The sequence below is a fragment of the Fundulus heteroclitus genome, chromosome 22 (assembly GCF_011125445.2).
Source record: "Fundulus heteroclitus isolate FHET01 chromosome 22, MU-UCD_Fhet_4.1, whole genome shotgun sequence".
Lineage (NCBI taxonomy): Eukaryota > Metazoa > Chordata > Actinopteri > Cyprinodontiformes > Fundulidae > Fundulus > Fundulus heteroclitus.
In genome coordinates this window covers 1,762,958-1,784,439 of record NC_046382.1, presented here as the reverse complement: position 1 = coordinate 1,784,439, position 21,482 = coordinate 1,762,958, and the positions used below count along the sequence as shown (strand labels likewise).

Genomic DNA, 21,482 nt, shown 5'->3' with positions numbered 1-21,482 from the left:
ATTAAACTGTATCTGTGTGTGTAAACCCTATAGGACAAGTGACTTTGGCATTAAAATAGTTTTTGGTGTTAGCCATTCTTTCTTATTGAAAAGTTATCCATCATGCAAATAATATGTTTTTTGTAATACTTCATGTAATATATGGAAAATGTAAAAAATAAGCTCTTCCTTTTGCAAGTGTTACCTGGAGGACAAAATTTCAAGGATGTTACATAAATGATACCTTACCTAGAAAACTATATGCTTCTCTGTATTTGTTTGGATTTTCCAGTCAACGGTATTTTCCCCTTACCTGACTCCGCCAGATAGATTTGCTCCGCATATCCATCTGGAAACCTTCCGTTGAAGTAACTTTGGGAAGGGGCGAAAATACTGGTTAGCTGATTGGCCTATGTTGGTGATAGACGGGCCAAATAAACCAATCAGATTCGTCGTCGCTCTGTTACGAGCGACGACGAAAACACAACCACAAGCCAAGCTACTCTTGCTGCTGCAGGTAAAGGCTCGTTAGCTCAGCAAAGAAATACTCTGTAATTCCGATAAAACTTGCTCGATAGCCACGCTAACGCTAGTTTCATCGGCTGAAACCGCCATGTTGTTTAGACTGAACTGACGCGCTTCCCGTTGCGTCACACCTCAACCCGCCTCAAAGCCAACGCTGATTGGACGTTCGTTTGGTGAACGGCTCCAAATTTTCTTCAACGGAGAGTAGCCAGACTGATCTGCGAGTGAAACCTTGAAACCTCGCGAGATCAGGATGGTCTCACGAGGCTAATTTTCCCCCACCCCCAAACATCTTTTTTATGAATTGTATTTTTTTCTGGGCCATTTAGATGATGAATCTCACTTTAGTCCAAACCACGATATAATTATGTTGAAAATGAAATAATAAATAAATAAATGATAAAAATCAAATAATTTACATTATGATATGGAAAAGGAATACAACTGAGTTTAAAATAAAGCCTTGTTCCCAGTGGTGACTGCCCTCCCTAGATGTGGAGGGGAAAAGTCATAATATTTACAGATTTTAAAAGTATTATCAATGTCAGTTTTACTTATTAGTATGTGGCTACATGTAATCTGAAATATTAAAACACTTCTACCAATTGACTCCCATTCAACAGTGCCTTTCCACCGACAGAACGTATCATTTCTCTTCTTGGGCGCTCATTCAAAGTAACCAATTGTATAATGTTGCTAGGGGAAAAACTAATAAATATTTAACCAATCAGCATGGCCAAAACGAATGGCTTTGGAACAACTGGAATGTTCGGCCCTGCTACAGTGATAAAGGCATAGACATAATACAAGAGTAGACCCAGCATTTACTGTCATGGCGCAGGTATTACGGCCGCCATCTTGGGGAGGTCGACCTGCTACCCTATCCTGCTGATTCAAGCTGAACACACTAATGAGGCCTCAGCACTGTGCGATTTATTTTTTTGTTTGAATCGACGGACTATTGACGTCAGGGCTCGAGGGATAACTTTTCACAAGTAAGATGAAAAGATATTATTTATGTCAAGGTTTTGTTTACTGATGAACTCAGGACGCACACACGGGACTAAAAGTTTGAGTCTTTATTGAAGGAAGTATGCTGGGTGGTGAATGATGAAGACCGGAGGTTCAGGACTGCAGAAGGTCAGGGATGAATGTGATGGCAGGAGCTGACGGCCCGGAGACAGAGAGTCCACACTTGCAAGGTGCTGCTCGGCTAGCAGGCCTCATAGCACTCAGGTTAGCCGTTCATTGGAGACACCAGGGCACAGAGCTGAGCTTCACCAGGGCGGCTAGTCAGGTTAGCAGAACTTGAGAGACACCAGGGCACAGAGCTGAGCTTCTCCAGTGCGGTTAGTCAGGTTAGCAGAACTTGAGAGACACCAGGGCACAGAGCAGAGCCTTTCCAGGATGGCTAGTCCAGTTAGCAGTTCTCTGGAGACACCAGGACACAGAGCAGAACCTCTCCAGGAACAAACAGTGAACAAACAGTCTTTAGAGTGACTGACAGGACTAACCTTAACAACAGGAGCAAAACAAAGCTTCCAAGGCAAAACGGGGACTGGCATGGAGAGGTGTGGAATGATGACGGCCCAGTGCTGAACTGAAGGCAGAGGGAGGTTTAAATAGAGCACTTCACAGGTGGAACAAGGGTCTGGCTAATTGACTGGTAAATGATAACAGGTGTGACTGACTGCTGAGGAGGTGAAGTGAAAAATGACAGAAAATAACTGATGACAGAAAACTAACAATAAATAAAGTCAAACCTAACCCAAAAGAGATGAAAAAATGAAAGTAACAGAAAAACAAAGCCAAACCAAAACTCAACCATGACATTACCCCCCCCTCAAGGCCGGACTCCGGACGGCCTAAAATCAAACAAAACAAACTACAAAGTGACCGGACCAGGGTGGGTGGAGGGAAGGTAGGATGGAGGACTAAAATCAAACCAAAACTACCCACTAGGGCGAACTAAAAAGGATGTCTAACAGATGCTGGTAGGCAAAACAAAAGGCGTCTAACCGACGTTGACAGGCGAACATCGCCACCAGGCAAAAACGGGCATGACAGGCGAACATCAACGCCAGAGGGAAGAACGGGCGTACGACAACGCCAGAGGGAAGAACGGGCGTACGACAACGCCAGAGGGAAGAACGGGCGTACGACAACGCCAGAGGGAAGAACGGGCGTACGACAACGCCAGAGGGAAGAACGGGCGTACGACAACGCCAGAGGGAAGAACGGGCGTACGACAACGCCAGAGGGAAGAACGGGCGTACGACAACGCCAGAGGGAAGAACGGGCGTACGACAACGCCAGAGGGAAGGACGGGCGTACTTAACACCAAAGGGAAGGAACGGGCGTACTTAACGCCAAAGGGAAGGAACGGGCGTACTTAACGCCAAAGGGAAGGAACGGGCGCACGACAGCGCCAAAGGGAAGGAACGGGCGCACGACAGCGCCAAAGGGAAGGAACGGGCGCACGACAGCGCCAAAGGGAAGGAACGGGCGCACGACAGCGCCAAAGGGAAGGAACGGGCGCACGACAGCGCCAAAGGGAAGGAATGGGCGCACGATAGCGCCAAAGGGAAACCTGCCGGGGCGTGAGGGAAGCGCCGGGGCTTGGGGAAGAGAACGTCGGGATGTGAGGAAAGCAGGAACATCTAAACGCCTAGGAACAAGAACGGAGGGCGTACTTACACGCCGGGGAACCGAGAACAGAGGGCGTCCTAATACGCCGGGGAACCGAGAACAGAGGGCGTCCTAACACGCTGGGGAACCAAGAGTCAGAGAGCGTCCTAACACGCCGGGGAACCAAGAGTCAGAGAGCGTCCTAACACGCCGGGGAACCAAGAACAAAGGGCGTCCTAACACGCCGGGGAACCGAGAACAAAGGGCGTCCTAACACGCCGGGGAACTGAGAACAAAGGGCGTCCTAACACGCCGGGGAACCGAGAACAAAGGGCGTCCTAATACGCCGGGGAACCGAGAACAAAGGGCGTCCTAACACGCCGGGGAACTGAGAACAAAGGGCGTCCTAATACGCCGGGGAACCGAGAACAGAGCGCGTCTAAACACGCCGGGAACACTAAATCTAAACGCCAGGAATCTAAACACCAGGGAAACAGGAACAAAGGGCATCCTAATACGCCAGGAAACAAGAGCGGAGGGCGTCCTAAAACGCCAGGAGACAGAGGGCGTCCTAACACGCCAGGAAACAAAAATACCAGGAACTAAGGGCGTCTAAATTCTGGAGAACGGAGGGCGTCAAACACGCCAGGGGACTAAGAGCTAGGGGGCCAGAACAAAACTAAGAAGCGCTGGGACCTAAAGAGCGCTGGGAAACTAAATATCTAAACCAAAAACTAGAAAACCAGGCATGAACTAACCTATAGAACAAAACCAGAAGAACTAGGGTAGGGATAATAAAAGAAAAACCGAAGCAAAAAACTAGAAAATCAAAATAAAACTAAAAAAAACTAGAAAAAAGAGCAAGACGTACAAGAGAAAAAAAAAACTATAAAACTAATGCAAAAACCAAAACAAAGAAACTAGGACAGGAACGGGTAAACTAATGTAACACTAGACAACTAAAGCTAGAACAAAAACAAAAACTGAGAGAACAAGGCAAAAAACTAGGATCTAAAGCAAACAAATAACCAAAGCAAAAACTGGAAGACTAAAGGCAAACCTGGAACACCAGAACAGAGGTGGAAAAACAAAAGAAAATAGAAACTCAAGTACTCTAAGAAAAACAAAGAACCCCCTAAATAACTCTAAAACCCCAAAAATCCTAAGTAAATCAAAACTGAAATCGAGCCCAAAAAATAACAAGGCACTGGCCTTAAGGGCTCAGGCAAAAACGGCTGCTAAGCAAAAAAGAAAAGTCTTCTTGGAGGTCGTCCTGGACGAGGCAGGCGGCGGAGCAGCATCGCCCGACTAAACCCTCGAGGAGGGCGGCCCCGACGCGGCAGAGTCGAGCGGCTCGAAGTCCGCAGTCTGCGGCTCCGGCCAAACAGAGAAGTCAGAGGCGGGGCCAAGCTACCGGTCTCGGCGGAAACCGAGGCCAGAGGCGGGTCCTCCTGCACCTCCTCACGAGGCTTGGGCGGAGGCAGGTCCTCCTGGACCTCCTCACGAGGCTTGGGCGGAGGCAGGTCCTCCTGGACCTCCTCACGAGGCTTGGGCGGAGGCAGGTCCTCCTGGACCTCCTCACGAGGCTTGGGCGGAGGCAGGTCCTCCTGGACCTCCTCACGAGGCTTGGGCGGAGGCAGGTCCTCCTGGACCTCCTCACGAGGCTTGGGCGGAGGCAGGTCCTCCTGGACCTCCTCACGAGGCTTGGACAGAGGCAAAGCGGCTCCCTCGGAGGCCTCGGGCTGAGGCAAAGCGGCTCCCTCGGAGGCCTCGGGCTGAGGCAAAGCGGCTCCCTCGGAGGCCTCGGGCTGAGGCAAAGCGGCTCCCTCGGAGGCCTTGGGCTCATCCTCGTCGGTCGGTGGATCTATTTTCTTGGCGGCCGGCAGAGCGGAGCCTTCAGTGGTCGGCAGAGCAGATCCTTCAGCGGCCGGCAAAGCGGAGCTTACTGGTGGAGGCGGAACCCTCTCCTCGGCTACTTCAGGCAGTGACGGGCAACAGGCTTCAGAAAGCGGCACCGAGGTTGGAGGCGGATCCTCCTCTTTAGCCTTGACGGACCCTCCGCGCCGGTGGTTCTGCTGTCTTCGCCGGGAGGGGACAGATGAGGAATCTGGGGCAATCTCGGGGGTGGCAGCTGGCCAGCAGGGCAGAAGGTCGTCTCGGTCACCGTAGTAGAACTCCCACAGCTGGCTCTCCTTGATGCGTGGGGCTCTGCTAGGTGGAATGATGAGCCTCACTCGAGGGGCCAGCTGCGAGTCATGGAGGTGATGACCGAGACGACGAGAGGCTGAGCGGCTTCTCTCACTGGGCTCCGGGGTAGCTGTAACAACGCCCACGTGAACCACGGGGGAAGTGGAGTCGACCCGGATCGGTGGCGCAGGGTCCCGGGCAGAAGCCATCTTGGCGTACCTCTCCCTCATCTGGCGTTCGCACATCTCCACATATGCGAGGATGTCCGGGTCGTCAACTCCTGCAGGTAAGCCCCGCATGGCGCCTGAGTTCACCCTTTGACTGGGCCGTACTGTCAAGGTTTTGTTTACTGATGAACTCAGGACGCACACACGGGACTAAAAGTTTGAGTCTTTATTGAAGGAAGTATGCTGGGTGGTGAATGATGAAGACCGGAGGTTCAGGACTGCAGAAGGTCAGGGATGAATGTGATGGCAGGAGCTGACGGCCCGGAGACAGAGAGTCCACACTTGCTAGGTGCTGCTCGGCTAGCAGGCCTCATAGCACTCAGGTTAGCAGAACTTGAGAGACACCAGGGCACAGAGCTGAGCTTCTCCAGTGCGGCTAGTCAGGTTAGCAGAACTTGAGAGACACCAGGGCACAGAGCAGAGCCTTTCCAGGATGGCTAGTCCAGTTAGCAGTTCTCTGGAGACACCAGGACACAGAGCAGAACCTCTCCAGGAACAAACAGTGAACAAACAGTCTTTAGAGTGACTGACAGGACTAACCTTAACAACAGGAGCAAAACAAAGCTTCCAAGGCAAAACAGGGACTGGCATGGAGAGGTGTGGAATGATGACGGCCCAGTGCTGAACTGAAGGCAGAGGGAGGTTTAAATAGAACACTTCACAGGTGGAACAAGGGTCTGGCTAATTGGCTGGTAAATGATTATCAGGTGTGACTGACTGCTGAGGTGAAGTGAAAATTGACAGAAAATAACTGATGACTGAAAACTAACAATAAATAAAGTCAAACCTAACCCAAAAGAGATGAAAAAATGAAAGTAACAGAAAAACAAAACCAAAGCCAAACCAAAACTCAACCATGACAATTTATATGCGTGATTAGAATGTGATTGTTCTAATATTAGGTAGAGAGATACAGGGCTACACATACCAGTTTTTGTGACTCAGTCTCTCCAAATCTCCAAAATTGCATCTTCTCCTACTCTCTCTCTCTCTCTTTCTTTACGACATGAATTTATTTGAACCGTCACTGTCTATATATATATATATATATATATATATATATATATATATATATATATATATTAGGGCTGTCAACGATTAAAAAAATTAATCTAATTAATTACATACTCTGTAATTAATTAATCTAAATTAATTGCATATAATTTTTGCTGTGAAAGTATTTTAAATATTTAAATTCAAATGATTCAATGAATAATCAGCATTAGATACATTAAAGTTCACATTTCATGCCTTCAGACGTTTTAACGTGTTGTTGTGGCATATGTGGCACACAGTAACGTAGGGGACACAATGAAAATAAATGAACACTCCTCTCAATATCAACACTTTACAACAGTAAAGTGACGCACGCGCTACTTCCGGGTTACGCCGGTAGGAAAAAGCAGGACTGTTCTCGCCAAACACCGTGACAAAACGGGTGAATTAGAGGGTGCTTTTATTTTATGCCACACAGAGGCATTCTAAATCGTCGGATGTACGTTTCATTTGTTTACCGAAGGACGAAAAAGAAATGGATATTTTCAGTGAAAAAGGACCCAGGCAAAAAAATCCCGATGGACTGTGGGAGCCATCATACCCCAACAGAATTTGCAGTCTACACTTCATCTCCGGTAAATACAACTTAATTTTGCACTGGTCATTGTTCTGCTTAAATAATTAAAGCCGCAAGCGGCGTCAATCGGCCCTGCAGCAAAGCGCCTTCGCTCACCGCCAGTGTTGTGCGCAATAGGGGGTTTTCAGGTGACGTCACGCTCACGTGACTACTCAGCGCGTCCGCCATATTGGGTGGCAGTCGTTTCGCACCGTTGACCTGCATTGTATGACGCCTTAGGCAGTATTGGAAGTGAACAATGGGGAAAACGTGTTTAATGGTTGGTTGCACGGCCCGTGGAGGTGGAGAAGAACGCTCTTTCTATCGCCTACCAGCCGTAATAGTGAATGAATGTGAAAAAACAAAACAGCTCTCTGAACAACGCCGTCACCTATGGCTGACACGGATATCCAGGTCCGATTTGGACGGTGTTAAGCTGGAATACGCCAGAGTCTGCGGTGCTCACTTTGTCACAGGTAATTAACTGTTAAGCATTTAAAACATGTAAGAATATATTAATAATAGGGCTTGGGCGTCATGTTGACTGCCCCCGCCACCGCTACTCAGACTACTGCCTATTACTACCGCGTACTGTACTCCCTCTCTCAGCCGTGTTTTAATTTGATTAATTTCACCTTAACTTGATTTCAACCATGGTAAACCGTTGCTGTGTTGTGGGCTGTAACAGCGCAGCACATGATCGCCATGGGAAAAACATAGAAACGGATTAATTTTCCACCGCTTTCCTGCCTGGAGGCGCAACCACGGAGAACAACTGTTAGTGATAACAAAGAGTCGTCGGCTCGCTTGGATCGCGGCTGTAAGTCAACCGAACATAACTTTCCACAGTATCCAGATGTCAATGAGAGTGTGTTCTAAACGTTTGAAACACATAGCAGCTAGTTAAAAGTACATTACATGCGCGAGTGGTTGTTAGCACTGACGGTTAGCAGCTACTAAACTAGCATGTGCCAGAGCCTGTCTGAGCGCAGCTTACCTTTGAACGAGTTACTGTGTTCCCACTGTTTGCTGGCTTTATGATCTGCAGCTCCTGAACCCATCCATTCGTAAACTGCACATGAGACTCCAAGGACTTGTAGCTTCAGAACTGTTCTGAAGTATAGGCGCTAACACCACAAACAAGGTAGCCGAAGACGTCTGATATGCAAAGTGACGTCCGCGCTACTTCCGGCTTCATCTCCGGTAAATACAACTTAATTTTGCACTGGTCATTGTTCTGCTTAAATAATTAAAGCCGCGAGCGGCGTCAATCGGCCCTGCAGCCAAGCGCCTTCGCGCACCGCCGGCCGTTAGCCACCGCAGAAGCTGTCACGCATTTGCGTCGGATTGTTTACATTTTTACCATCTTATTAAAACTCACCCGTCCACGTATGATGGCGATTTCCTTCATGTACATAACTTCTACATCTCGTACCCAACCTTGATGTACATAACCAGATGTGAACTGGTTGTGAGCCTCTAGATCCTTGTAAGCTCTCATTTCCTCAAGACTGTGCAGAGGGTTTTCACCGAACACCAGGTAATGCACTATGTCGCCGTGCTCTACATTTGGCCAATCATCTGGATTACGGCTAAACAAGGCACCGTGGAGGGCATAGGGGTTATATATATATATTATATATATAGTCTTCTGAACCCAAATGAATTTGACATGACATCAGTGAATCACTGGTATTTTTTTCATCATAAATATTTTCTAACAGATATTTTTGACAGAAACAGGAATTTGAGGCTAGTGATGTGGCCAATTTTTTAAGTAGAACAGAAATAACATCTACATTAAAACTTATATATATATATATATAGAATTTTTTTTAAATTTAGAAACAATCTAGGAAAAAATAATATTTCGGTCAGAAATTCTGGGGTAAACTGAGAGACAACATAAATAAAATTAATTTTAACTTCAGTAGAAGAGTCAATTTCTAAATTACCCACCATGCAATACAGACTGATGGCCAGTAAAGTGAAGGGAAAAAAGACACGGATGTCAAGGACGCATTTATTCATGACTTGTTTTAATTTACATCAGAGAAAATGCTGTTATAGAATTATAAACATTTTACCGACATGATATCAATAATAATAAAATTATATTATAATATTAGAGCTGTTGAAATTAAATAACACCTTTTTAAGTCTGACCTAAAAAAATATTTGATATTTTTGTTTTGTTAAAAAACAAAAAACAAAAATAATTACCAAAAAGAAATGTTTTACTATTGAAGTAACTTGTAAAAGATGCAGGTTTTATTTAATTGTGGTTCCTTTTTTTGTGTTAAGTCAAAATACAATAACATGTATATATATATATATATATATATATATATATATATATATATATATAGTCTTGTGAACCCAAATGAATTTAACATGACATCAGTGAATCACTGGTATTTTTTTCATCATAAATATTTTCTAACAGATATTTTTGACAGAAACAGGAATTTGAGGCTAGTGATGTGGCCAATTTTTTAAGTAGAACATAAATAACATCTACATTAAAACTTGTATTTTAAATTTAAAATCAAATTTTAAGTAGCTAATTTTGATAATTTATTATTATTAAGTAAAAATTGGAGGCAGCTGATTTAATTTTCTATTTTTATATTAAGCAATGACGAGGATTATATAATATATATAGATATATATAGAGAGAATTTTTTTTTAAATTTAGAAACAATCTAGGAAAAAAATAATATTTCGGTCAGAAATTCTGGGGTAAACTGAGAGACAACATAAATAAAATTAATTTTAACTTCAGTAGAAGAGTCAATTTCCAAATTACCCACCATGCGACTGATGGCCAGTAAAGTGAAGGAAAAAAAGATACGGATGTCAAGGACGCATTTATTCATGACTTGTTTTAATTTAAATCAGAGAAAATGCTGTTATAGAATTATAAACATTTTACCGACATGATATCAATAATAATAAAATTATATTATAATATTAGAGCTGTTGAAATTAAATAACGCCTTTTTAGGTCTGATCTAGAAAATTATTTGATATTTTTGTTTTGTTACACAAAACTGGAAAACCAAACATTTTTATTTTTTGTAAAATTTTGTTAAATACTTTGAAACAAAAATAATTACCAAAAAGAAATGTTTTACTATTGAAGTAACTTGTAAAAGATGCAGGTTTTATTTAATTGTGGTTCCTTTTTTTGTGTTAAGTCAAAATACAATAACATTTATAGGTTTTAATAATATTAAGTAATAATAGTTAATACGTTCAGTCAACAAACACAGCTGAAACAAAGTACTGCACAGAACTGCAAACACTAAACATGCATTAAATGAACAAAACCAATGAAACTAAGACTTATAAAGATAAAAAATAAAAAAATAAAAGCATTTTAAAACAAACAAGAAAAAACAGTCTTGCTGATGTGAAAAGCCAAAGAATACAATTGAGTTTTAAGATGAGTTTTAAAACGTTTGCTGTTTGAATGTGTTCAGCTAAATACACATCTAAGTTTATTAATATATTTTATATAACAATATAATAAGTAACAGAAATGGAATTCTGTATTATGAATATGTTAATATTCCAGCTAAGTACAATATACAAAAAATAAAACCCTTGTGTTCTGTTTTTCCACATATTCAAGCGGCTCATGATTACAGACATTTCTTCCTTATTATTAAAACCAAATCAGATAAACTCCACCAGTGCAGAAAGCTTTATAGTAAAGGTGGTTAAAACAATCAAGCTCTATATGTAACCCTTTCAGAATAAGAAAAGTAAAATTTAAATGTTGTGAAAAGTTTTGAATTAAAGCAAATGTTATCTACACAGAATAAACTTTCTTAATTTTTCAGATAAATCCGTCTGGTCCCTGGACCAATCCACCTCTACTTCCTCTTTACCACCATCATTAAAACGATCAAATGTTTTAGAAATAATCAGATCAATGTGACTGGATGACTAATAACTGACTTTATGTTTCTTTATATAAGCCACAGCTGTTTGCTTGTTAAAACACCATTGTCACTGAATTTACTTGTTTTATATTATTCTCTCCTTTTTACCGTCTCTATTTCTTTCCAGCTATTCTGTCTGAGCTGCTGTCAAACTGCTGAGGTCAGACCTGCACTGACTTCCTTCCTGCAGCACAAACACACCAGCAGCTTGGCAATCAGTCCTTTACACATGAAAACAAACAAGACCAAATCCATACATGGACTCAAGAGAAGCAAAGTCAAAAATATGGCTGGAATATCAAAATAATAGCGGATAAAATATTTTCTGAAGTAAAAAAGACTAATAACTGCAGGAAGGATTGAGACTGCATAATTAACCAGCAAAACAAGCAAGATTCCAATAGTTCCCTGTTTTTCTTCAGCTGACACTGAGATGTTTGCCTTTCTGGATTTGAGGGTCCAAAGTAGACACATTAAGAACACAGGCCCAGGAAGGAGGGCAATAATTGGGAAGAACAAATAATATTCAAATAACACAAACAGAAAGCCACAACCAAGACTGAACACCCAGACACAAACACAGACGATCACAAAACCCCTGGTCTGTGTCACACAGCATGGCAGCTGGCAGGAGATGAGAAAACACCTGCAACACAGAAAGATTGTAAAAATCCTGAATAAACTCCTGGCTGTAGGAATGTTCAACAAGAATCACATCAGTACACATTCAGGTCCTTCATCTGTACCTTTCTAGAGCGATGTTCATCCTGAAGCAAAGACTGGCCACTGCACAACAGGCAGAAATTTCCACTGGGATATGAGGTCTCCAGTAATAAGGAGGATCCACAGTTACAGCAACCAGAAGGATGAGCTGAATCAGATTAGAGAAGAGCAGGTTGATGTAGTAGGCGACAGGACCATGATCCAGTCTCACCTGCAGAAAGATTTAAGGAAAGTTATTCCACATGTTAAACATGCTCACATGATTTTACTGCTAATTGATATTTCAGAGCAGAAAAAAGTGTTTTTTACGCACCATGCAGCACAAAGCGATGAGCAGGACAGTAAAGGGGAGGCAGACGCGGACGTTGATCCAAATCATTACAATAACAGATTCTGACAACATTCTGCTTCTAAAATCATTAAACTCCATCCTGTAGCTTCCTGAGGGGAAAAGAAAGTTTGAGTTATATGACAATGATGGTAATTATAGTTTAGTTTGTGGATATAAAATTATTACTGGGTAGAACAGGCCATTTGAAAAATCAATGAAGTTGTTTTTTTCTGTCTCAAAGTGGCTGACAAAAGAAGATTAGTTTAAAAAAATAAACCTTATTGGAAAATGGAGACATTAGAAGTGCATTAAAAGCATTTAGCCTAAAACAATAGAAGTTTGATAATATATTTTAGTTTTATACATGTCTGTAATTCAGCACAAGTTTAAATAAAGTTTGAGAAGAATTGAATCCCCGTTATTTAATCAGCTGATGAAAAATCTAATTAACCTAACCTAATTAAATCTAACTAACCTAATGAAGAAACAATAAATTAAGAGTAATTAACTTTGATATGTTTTTCAACTTACTTTATGTTTCTGATGAGAAATTTCAAACATTTCCATAGTTATCAAAGGTTTACCATCGCTTATTATCAGTATAATTTATAGCTAATTTAAAGTTGCAGCAGTAAATATGTTTTAAATTTGTTTTGATTTTTCATTTCTTTCTGTTTTGACAGATTTTAACTCCAGAATGAAGTATTGACAGAGAGAAACTCCATAATTATGAACATTTTACTTACAGCTGTGTTGTTTCAGGACGTTTTCTGATGTAGCAAATGTGGTTTTTACCAGAACTGACAGACGCAGGGCTTGTTATGAAGTGATCAGTGAGGAGATATAGATGAACCTCCCTCCCACTAAATGTATGCACACACACACACACACACACACACACACACACACACACACACACACACACACACACACACACACACACACACACACACACACACACACACCCTGAGCCACTGTTGCAGACCCAGACAACCACCTTTTCTGAAGGTTTGACAGCACAGATGAAAAATAAGGCAGATAAACACCATAAACTTAGATGATATTTTAAGTTATTGATAGACAAACCTGACTAGAAGTCACTAAACAAGGTTATAGTCAGTTTGGAAACCTCCTCCTTGCAGACTTGTAAGGTATTTAGTGATGAGTGGGGCTAAATCATACATTAATTCAGACCCCCCCTTCCCCCAAGGCAAGTATGATACATATTTTTTGGTTGGTTGTTTATCTGATCTCAGGTCAGATCAAATCGCAGCTTTCATAGATGCTCTGTGTGCTCTCATGCAGTGGCGGAGCTAGACTTTTTTTGCTGGGGGGGCCAGGGGGGGGGGCAAGGCTATCTGTAAGGGGTCCACTGACTATGACAATGACAATACAGTAAGAATACATTCATTCACATACTATATATAAATAAAGACTGACGAAATGAGATTTGCACATGTAATTTGTAGTTTATTAATGTATGCCACACAGTTTACAATTACAATATCTCAAAAAAGAAGGTTATAGAAACTTTATGCCAGGCTAGATGCTATATGTGCATTTTACTATTATCATCAGAAAAAAAACAGGGAATGAGCAATTGTGTGAAAATATTGAAGCAACAAGTCAAACAGCAGACCTGAAGTTAAGCATGGACGTAAATGTGTCTTTCAAATGGACAATTATCAGCCATGTTTGACAGTACAAATAATAACGAAAAACCATGTTGACATGAACTTAATGCAGCTATGACCAAATGTTCTGACTCCTATTCTGTCATTGGTACAAGTCAGTGAAGAGCTAAAACATGACCAGAAACACAAAACTCCACACAGTCATAAAAGTAGAATCCTTCTGTTGTTGTGAGATGAAGCAAAATATGTTACAAAGTCTTCCATGTTGAGGCCCAGTGCCCTCCTTGACTCTATACTAAGTATTCCAATGTGACTTAGCCTGGCATCAGCCATTGTTGTCCTTAGGTCAGTTTTAATCAATTTTAAAGCAGAAAAGCTTCTCTCACAAGAAGCAGTGCTAACTGGACTAACAACAGCAATCTTGCAAAGCTTGAATAATTCACGCAAAACCTCTTGATAAGGTTCAAGAAACACAAGAAAATCAAGCAAAGTAGAAGGTGTGTCTAAATCACTCTTTATTCTCTGATCAAGCAAACGCTTTGCTTGGTGCACCTCATGTTTCAGGTCATCTAAATCTGACTCAAAGATCTGTCCAAAAGCAATCAGAGGCTCCACATTCAAGAAAGTTGCACTTTTGGGGTTTAGAGACTGCACTCCTTGCATGATCTCACAGTTTTTCTTTGAAAAACGCCTCTTTAACTCCACTATGAGACAGTCAAGCACCTGATTAAAGAGTGATCTGGGGAAGCCCTCGTCATCACATTTTCTCTGTCCTATACTGCTCATTACAAGTGAGTCAAGAAATTTTGAACTTAATCTTGGATGTCTTCTGTCAATTTTTACACTAATTTTGCTCTTCTCAGCAAGCTCCTCGACCTCTTTCCATAGTTCATCAAAGTACTTTTCATTTCTGTAGTCCTGGAAAGTGTCTCTAAGAGCACCTACTAGATCTGTAGCTCTTCCTAGATCAAGAGTGCTGGACTGGAGCATGTCAGAAAGACATTTGGCATCACCTAGCACTTTACAAAAGGTAACCAAAAGACCTAAGAATTGCACATCTATTTGAAGAAGCAGACCCCTTGCCTCCACTGATCTTTCGCCGTTTCTCTCAAGTGCAATATCCTGCAACAATCTCAGAACTGCTGGAAGTTTGTCTTTCATGGTACGGCATGCCTTGTACTTGCAGGCCCACCTTGTATCTGAAAGTGCCTGGAGCTCCCTGGGCTGTTCTGCTGGATACAACTCTTTCTGTACATCAAGCCACCTCAGATGAACATAAGAGCCAGACACAAAGTTATACAGCTGCTGTAGAAGTGCAAAAAAGTCAACGACCTCAGGGACTGCTTTGGTAGCATCAACAAGGACTAAATTCAAGCAATGTGCATTACATTGAACATAAAATGCAAATCTGGCATTGCTCTGAATTCTGGCAGATACACCGGAATGCTTCCCACTCATGACGGACGCACCATCATAACCCTGTCCCACTAGGTTATTTCTGTAGTCCAGACCATGTTTCTCAAGACAGTTAATGATCATTTCACTGAGACCCGCTGCATTAAGGCTTTCAGCTGCCTGGAAACATAGGAAACTTTCGTGGATGACACCATTGTAATAATATCGTACAACTACAGACATTTGTTCCTTTTTTTGCAAGTCTTTTGTTTCATCTGCAATGACACTGAATACTTCACATTCCTTCACTTCTTTTATGATTTCGGTCTGTACCATCTCTGCTAAGCACTGAAGAATTTCATTTTGGATTTGATGACTTGTGTATTTTGCATTGCCACATCCTCTAAGCTTTTTTTCAATTAACGGATCATGCTTTGCTATTTCATTCAATATAGCCAAAAAGTTTCCCTTATTTTTAGAGTCCTCAGACTCTCGGTGACCCCTTTGAGCAATATTTTGTGTTGCAGTCAACAGAAGAACATCGGCTATTGTTTTAATATAATGCCGGTTTTCTTCCACCACTTGTTTCCGGTTTGCGTTTATAGAATTTAGCATGGTTGTATTTCCCTCATTACCCCTTTTATATTGACTCCATGCATACATTGCATTTACATGGTGCTCTGACTTTAAGTGAAGTTTAAATCCAGACTCCTTGTACAATGCCTTTTTCCAATTACAGAAGCCAGAATGCGAGGCAAAGACACTGTCTGGTGCATTAGGCAAAGAAAAATGCCTACAGGCAAAGCAGTAGGAAGAGTCTTGAATAACAGAATATTCTAACCAAGAATAGTCTTTGTACCAGGAGCTCTGAAAAGACCTCTTTCTCATTCCATGCTGAGTTCTGGGAAAGTTTGTGGAACTTGGCTGAACAGGGCCCTGTTCTTTGGACCTTGAAATATCTGGAATAGAAACATAATGGTCATATAAACACAATTGACATGACCATTATGTCATTTAAATTGTGCAACTACTAAGCAGGTGTTTGTCTAAGTAAAATTACCACCAGGTCCTTTTGGAAGAGTAAAAGGGGTGCTGGATGCAGCTGAGAAGAGGTCAGTGGGATCTCCTGCAACAGGCCCTTCTGGCTCCTCATCATCCTGGTCAGATGCAGAGCTCTCTGTGTTTTCTGACTCCTCCTTTGATTGAACTACATTGTAAAAATAGTACATAAACACAATTGAACCAACCATTAAAGAAACACATTAGCAGCAGCCAGCATGTAAAAATAACCTAAAACAGAATAGGAATTTGACTGTTTCTGCAGATACTCTGACCTGGTGATGGTAGACTGGTGCTTGCCTGACATTCCCTCTCTTGACTGGTCCCAGGACATGAGCTACCAGGACTGCTGATGTCAGAGCTGAACCCTGTTTGATTTGTCCCTGAATTGCTTCTTTTTATAAAGAAGCTATCTATCCTGCCGTCTATCCTGCTTCCCTGTCTTTTCATTATCAACTGGCCCTAGGAAAAAGATGAACCAGTCATGTTATGCCAAGTATCACTTGATTTTACATAGTGATAATAGATGCCGACTTCCAGTGTGTCGGGTCGGGGCAAACAGACTGCGGCTGTATGTTGAGTATTCAAACTTCTCAGCTACTGGGCCGACCAACATGTTTTATTCATAATCATTATCAACTTTATTTATAAAAGCGCTTTAACAGCAGCCAGAGCTGAAATAAAGTGACATCAGCAATAAGATAAAAGAAAAATCAAATAAAATGACAAAACTAAACACACAAGAATTGAAAGAAATTTAAAATTTTATGTAAAACATAATAAAGCAAAAGGAGTAAACAGATTAAATTGTCCCAAAGTTCCTGCCCTTTCCTGGGGAAACTGAGCCTCTGACAAAGTGTTGCCGTTTATTATTCCATATGTGCTGCTTTCGTAGAATATTAATAGAAATAATCAGTAAAAAATAGCAAATGTTATCAGCAGGGAACCTGAATGGAGCCAGCTTGTACTCATTTTACAGTACAAGCTGGCTCCGTTAGTATTACCTTTCACAGGTCAGAAAGACAGAACAGAACACGATTTTATGAGCAGAATTTCTTGACTTTGTGGCCAGAAGATAGAAATATTTCCCCTGTAATTATATTGGCCAGAAGTAGCTACTCTGATTGTTATTGGCTTAGCTTAGCTAGTATTGCAGTGCAGGTCAGACAATCGGGAAATGTTACTCTTGATCCATTCTGTCTGATAACACAGTTTGCCAGGATGGATACTTTTAAAAAAAAAAAAAATTTTTCATCCCATATTTATCCTCGCTGACATAGTTCAGGCAGACGTGAGCGGTAAGCACACTGAAACACGTCAATATCTTTACAATACTTTACTGTAATTTTCCTCTCGGATTATTAAAGTATGTCTGATTCTGATACTTTTTGCTTCTGCGTCCCCGAAGCGACTTCAGCCCGGCCCGGTCTCGGGGGTTGGTTGGGGAGGGCGAGCGTTCCGGTCCGCGCTACGCGCTGGCCGTCTGTTTCCGTACGCCTCCGCTCGCGTGGGGGTGCGGGCCGGGCGGTCTGCCGTGCCGCGCGGCCGCCGGGGCGTCTCGTCTCTCCTCTCTCCCCTCCGTTCGCCCCCACGCCTGGCGCCGGCGGGTACCCAACTCTCCCCCCTCTTCCGGAGGGGGCACGAGGTACAGTCTGAGCACTCCGGTCGCGTCCGAGCGTCGCGCCGTACAGTGTTAGAACACAGATGGTGAGCGGTGAACTTTTAAACCCCGCGGTTCCGTCGCACAGTTTGAAAGATGTATATAAGTACCATGACTGAAAAACTCGTACAGTGTATCCCCGGCTAGTCTGACTGGCCGACGTACCGTTTCCCAGCTACGGGCCTACTCGCTCATAACTTCTAGTAGTAACTGAACTACCAGAAACTATTTCCTGGCTGAGCACAAAATGGTTTTAACGTTTTTTTTATTAGTTAACCACTGTAAAACTTACCTTTGAAGTCAGACGATGAGTCTTGAAGTCAAATCGACTGAATTCCACTTGGCTCTGTACAATATTTCTTTGTCTCCTCTTCGCGGTACTCCTTCTCTTCTTCTTGTGTTGAATCAACTCTGCTGCCTGTGTCTAAATGGTATATCGCCCCTGCTGGTTTTGAGCGTGTAACTGTCACAAGTGTCACAACCCATTGTGGTAAATACTGCCACCTATTGTGCAGGAATGACCGAGTGTCGTGACATGTCAATCATCTGTGGGGGGGGGGGGGGCACTGGGGGGGCCAATCAGATGGCCCGGGGGGGCACTGGCCCCCCCGGGCCCTCCTCTAGCTCCGCCCCTGCTCTCATGTCTATCAATCTGGCACTGAATCTGCCCCACATTGTAGAAAACAGCATTCCCATGGACCAGCAGTTCCTTTATTGAGCAATTTAATTGGCCAGATTACAAAGTGCTTGTTACTCCACCTGCTGACCAGACTCTAGCTACAAATCAGTGGAAAGACTTAACAAAAACGGGCCGCTTTATTATACCTACGTGCTCCACCAGAACCTGGTAAAAAAAAGTCAAAAAATATGTCTCTTTTAAAAAGTCAAAAAAGTCAAAAAAGAAGGTTGAACACTTGTTCACCGCAGCTGCGTAATTACACTCACAGGCAGGGATGGACTGTCAGCCTGCCTCGATCATTACTCGAACATTGCTACAATAAAGGATATAACTCATTTCAGAGCAACCGCAGAGCTAAGAGAGGAGCCTAGTGCGTGTTTTCACACAGGAAGAGGTGGTATAAATCAGGCTGAAGTTAGCAATAAAACCTGAATGCTGACCTAGAATGGACTGATTGTAAGTTACAGTTAACAACTTAGAAAAAATATAAAAATGTAATTATGGTTACATATTGACAGTGAAAAGTCTTGATTCCTATATTCATCCAGCAAGAAATGAGGTGGAGATTCACTCTAATAAGCATCAGCAATTTCCTCTAAGGAACAGAGAGCAAAGGGATTTCTCCTGATATACATGTAGATTTAAAAGCTCTGGCTATGATAGAAAATAATAGGAACGCTCTCTGGGAGCTTTTAGCAGGCTTTGCATCAACATGTGAAAGTGGTGGTGCTCGCTTTGGTGAAAATCAAAGCATTTATTCCTGAAGTAGCTAAAACATTAGAAGGCCATTAAGATCTCCATGCTCCTTTTCATTCCTGCAGCCGGTTTAATTCCCTGGTGACAGAAAAAAGTTTTGCACAATAAACTGGTTCTGGTTCTGGTTTTGCAGAGCAGGCTGGAGCCAGAAGACCTGAGTGTTCTGGAGGGTTGATGCCCTGATAACAAGTCTGTGATGGATTTAGGTGCTAATTCAGGGATTTATAGACTAACAGAAGGATTTTAAAGTCTATTCTCTGAGATCAAGGCAGCCATGGAAGGACTTTAGAACCGGGTCCATGTTCTCTACGTTCTTAGTCTTAGCGAGGACTTCAGAACCTGCTCCATGTTCTCTACGTTCTTAGTCTTAGTGAGGACTTCAGAACCGGGTCCATGTTCTCTACGTTCTTAGTCTTAGTGGAAGGACTTCAGAACCGGGTCCATGTTCTCTACTTTCTTAGTCTTAGTGAGGACTTCAGAACCGGGTCCATGTTCTCTATGTTCTTAGTCTTAGTGGAAGGACTTCAGAACGGGGTCCATGTTCTCTACGTTCTTAGTCTTAGTGAGGACTTCAGAACGGGGTCCATCTTCTCTACGTTCTTAGTCTTAGTGAGGACTTCAGAACCAGGTCCATGTTCTCTACGTTCTTAGTCTTAGTGGAAGGACTTCAGAACCGGGTCCATGTTCTCTACTTTCTTAGTCTTAGTGAGGACTTTAGAACCGGGTCCATGTTCTCTACGTTCTTAGTCTTAGTGAGGACTTCAGAACCGGGTCCATGTTCTCTACGTTCTTAGTCTTAGTGAGGACTTCAGAACCGGGTCCATGTTCTCTACGTTCTTAGTCTTAGTGAGGACTTCAGAACCGGGTCCATGTTCTCTACGTTCTTAGTCTTAGTGAGGACTTCAGAACCGGGTCCATGTTCTCTACGTTCTTAGTCTTAGTGGAAGGACTTTAGAACCGGGTCCATGTTCTCTACGTTCTTAGTCTTAGTGGAAGGACTTTAGAACCGGGTCCATGTTCTCTACGTTCTTAGTCTTAGTGAGGACTTCAGAACCGGGTCCATGTTCTCTACGTTCTTAGTCTTAGTGGAAGGACTTTAGAACCGGGTCCATGTTCTCTACGTTCTTAGTCTTAGTGAGGACTTCAGAACCGGGTCCATGTTCTCTACGTTCTTAGTCTTAGTGAGGACTTCAGAACCGGGTCCATGTTCTCTACGTTCTTAGTCTTAGTGAGGACTTCAGAACCGGGTCCATGTTCTCTACGTTCTTAGTCTTAGTGAGGACTTCAGAACGGGGTCCATGTTCTCTACGTTCTTAGTCTTAGCGAGGACTTCAGAACCGGGTCCATGTTCTCTACGTTCTTAGTCTTAGTGAGGACTTCAGAACCGGGTCCATGTTCTCTACGTTCTTAGTCTTAGTGGAAGGACTTCAGAACCGGGTCCATGTTCTCTACTTTCTTAGTCTTAGTGAGGACTTCAGAACCGGGTCCATGTTCTCTATGTTCTTAGTCTTAGTGGAAGGACTTCAGAACCGGGTCCATGTTCTCTACGTTCTTAGTCTTAGTGAGGACTTCAGAACCGGGTCCATGTTCTCTACGTTCTTAGTCTTAGTGAGGACTTCAGAACCGGGTCCATGTTCTCTACGTTCTTAGTCTTAGTGAGGACTTCAGAACCGGGTCCATGTTCTCTACGTTCTTAGTCTTAGTGAGGACTTCAGAACCGGGTCCATGTTCTCTACGTTCTTAGTCTTAGTGAGGACTTCAGAACCGGGTCCATGTTCTCTACGTTCTTAGTCTTAGTGAGGACTTCAGAACCGGGTCCATGTTCTCTATGATCAGTTCTACTAAAGATAAACGCATGGATTCGTTTTTCTAGATCCTGCTGAGACATCAGTCCTTTAATCCTGGAAATGTTCTCCAGGTTCTAGAAGGTCCACTTTGTAAATGTCTTTAGATGGAGGTTCAGGTCTGAGTCCATCACTACACCCAGGTTTCAGGCCTGATCGGTGGTTCCTAGCTGAAGCAGCTGAAGCTGTGTGCTAACTCTGGATCTCTCCTCTATTGGTCCAAAGATTATTACTTCTGTTTTGTTTTTATTCAATTGAAGAACATTTTGGCACATCCAGGCATTGATTTCTTC

General features: G+C 42.8%; 1 protein-coding gene across 1 annotated transcript; it reads right to left on the bottom strand.

Annotated features, from left to right (window-relative positions):
• Nucleotides 1-15,916: 15,916 nt before the first annotated feature.
• LOC105922242 lies at nt 15,917-18,552 on the bottom strand. The gene is made up of 4 exons (XM_036125893.1): nt 18,511-18,552; nt 17,636-18,085; nt 16,252-16,398; nt 15,917-16,150 (listed from the first exon to the last, which is right to left on the bottom strand). The coding sequence occupies exons 1-4, from the start codon at nt 18,550-18,552 to the stop codon at nt 16,076-16,078; spliced, it is 714 nt and encodes a 237-aa protein (XP_035981786.1). The 3' UTR covers nt 15,917-16,075.
• Nucleotides 18,553-21,482: the final 2,930 nt, after the last annotated feature.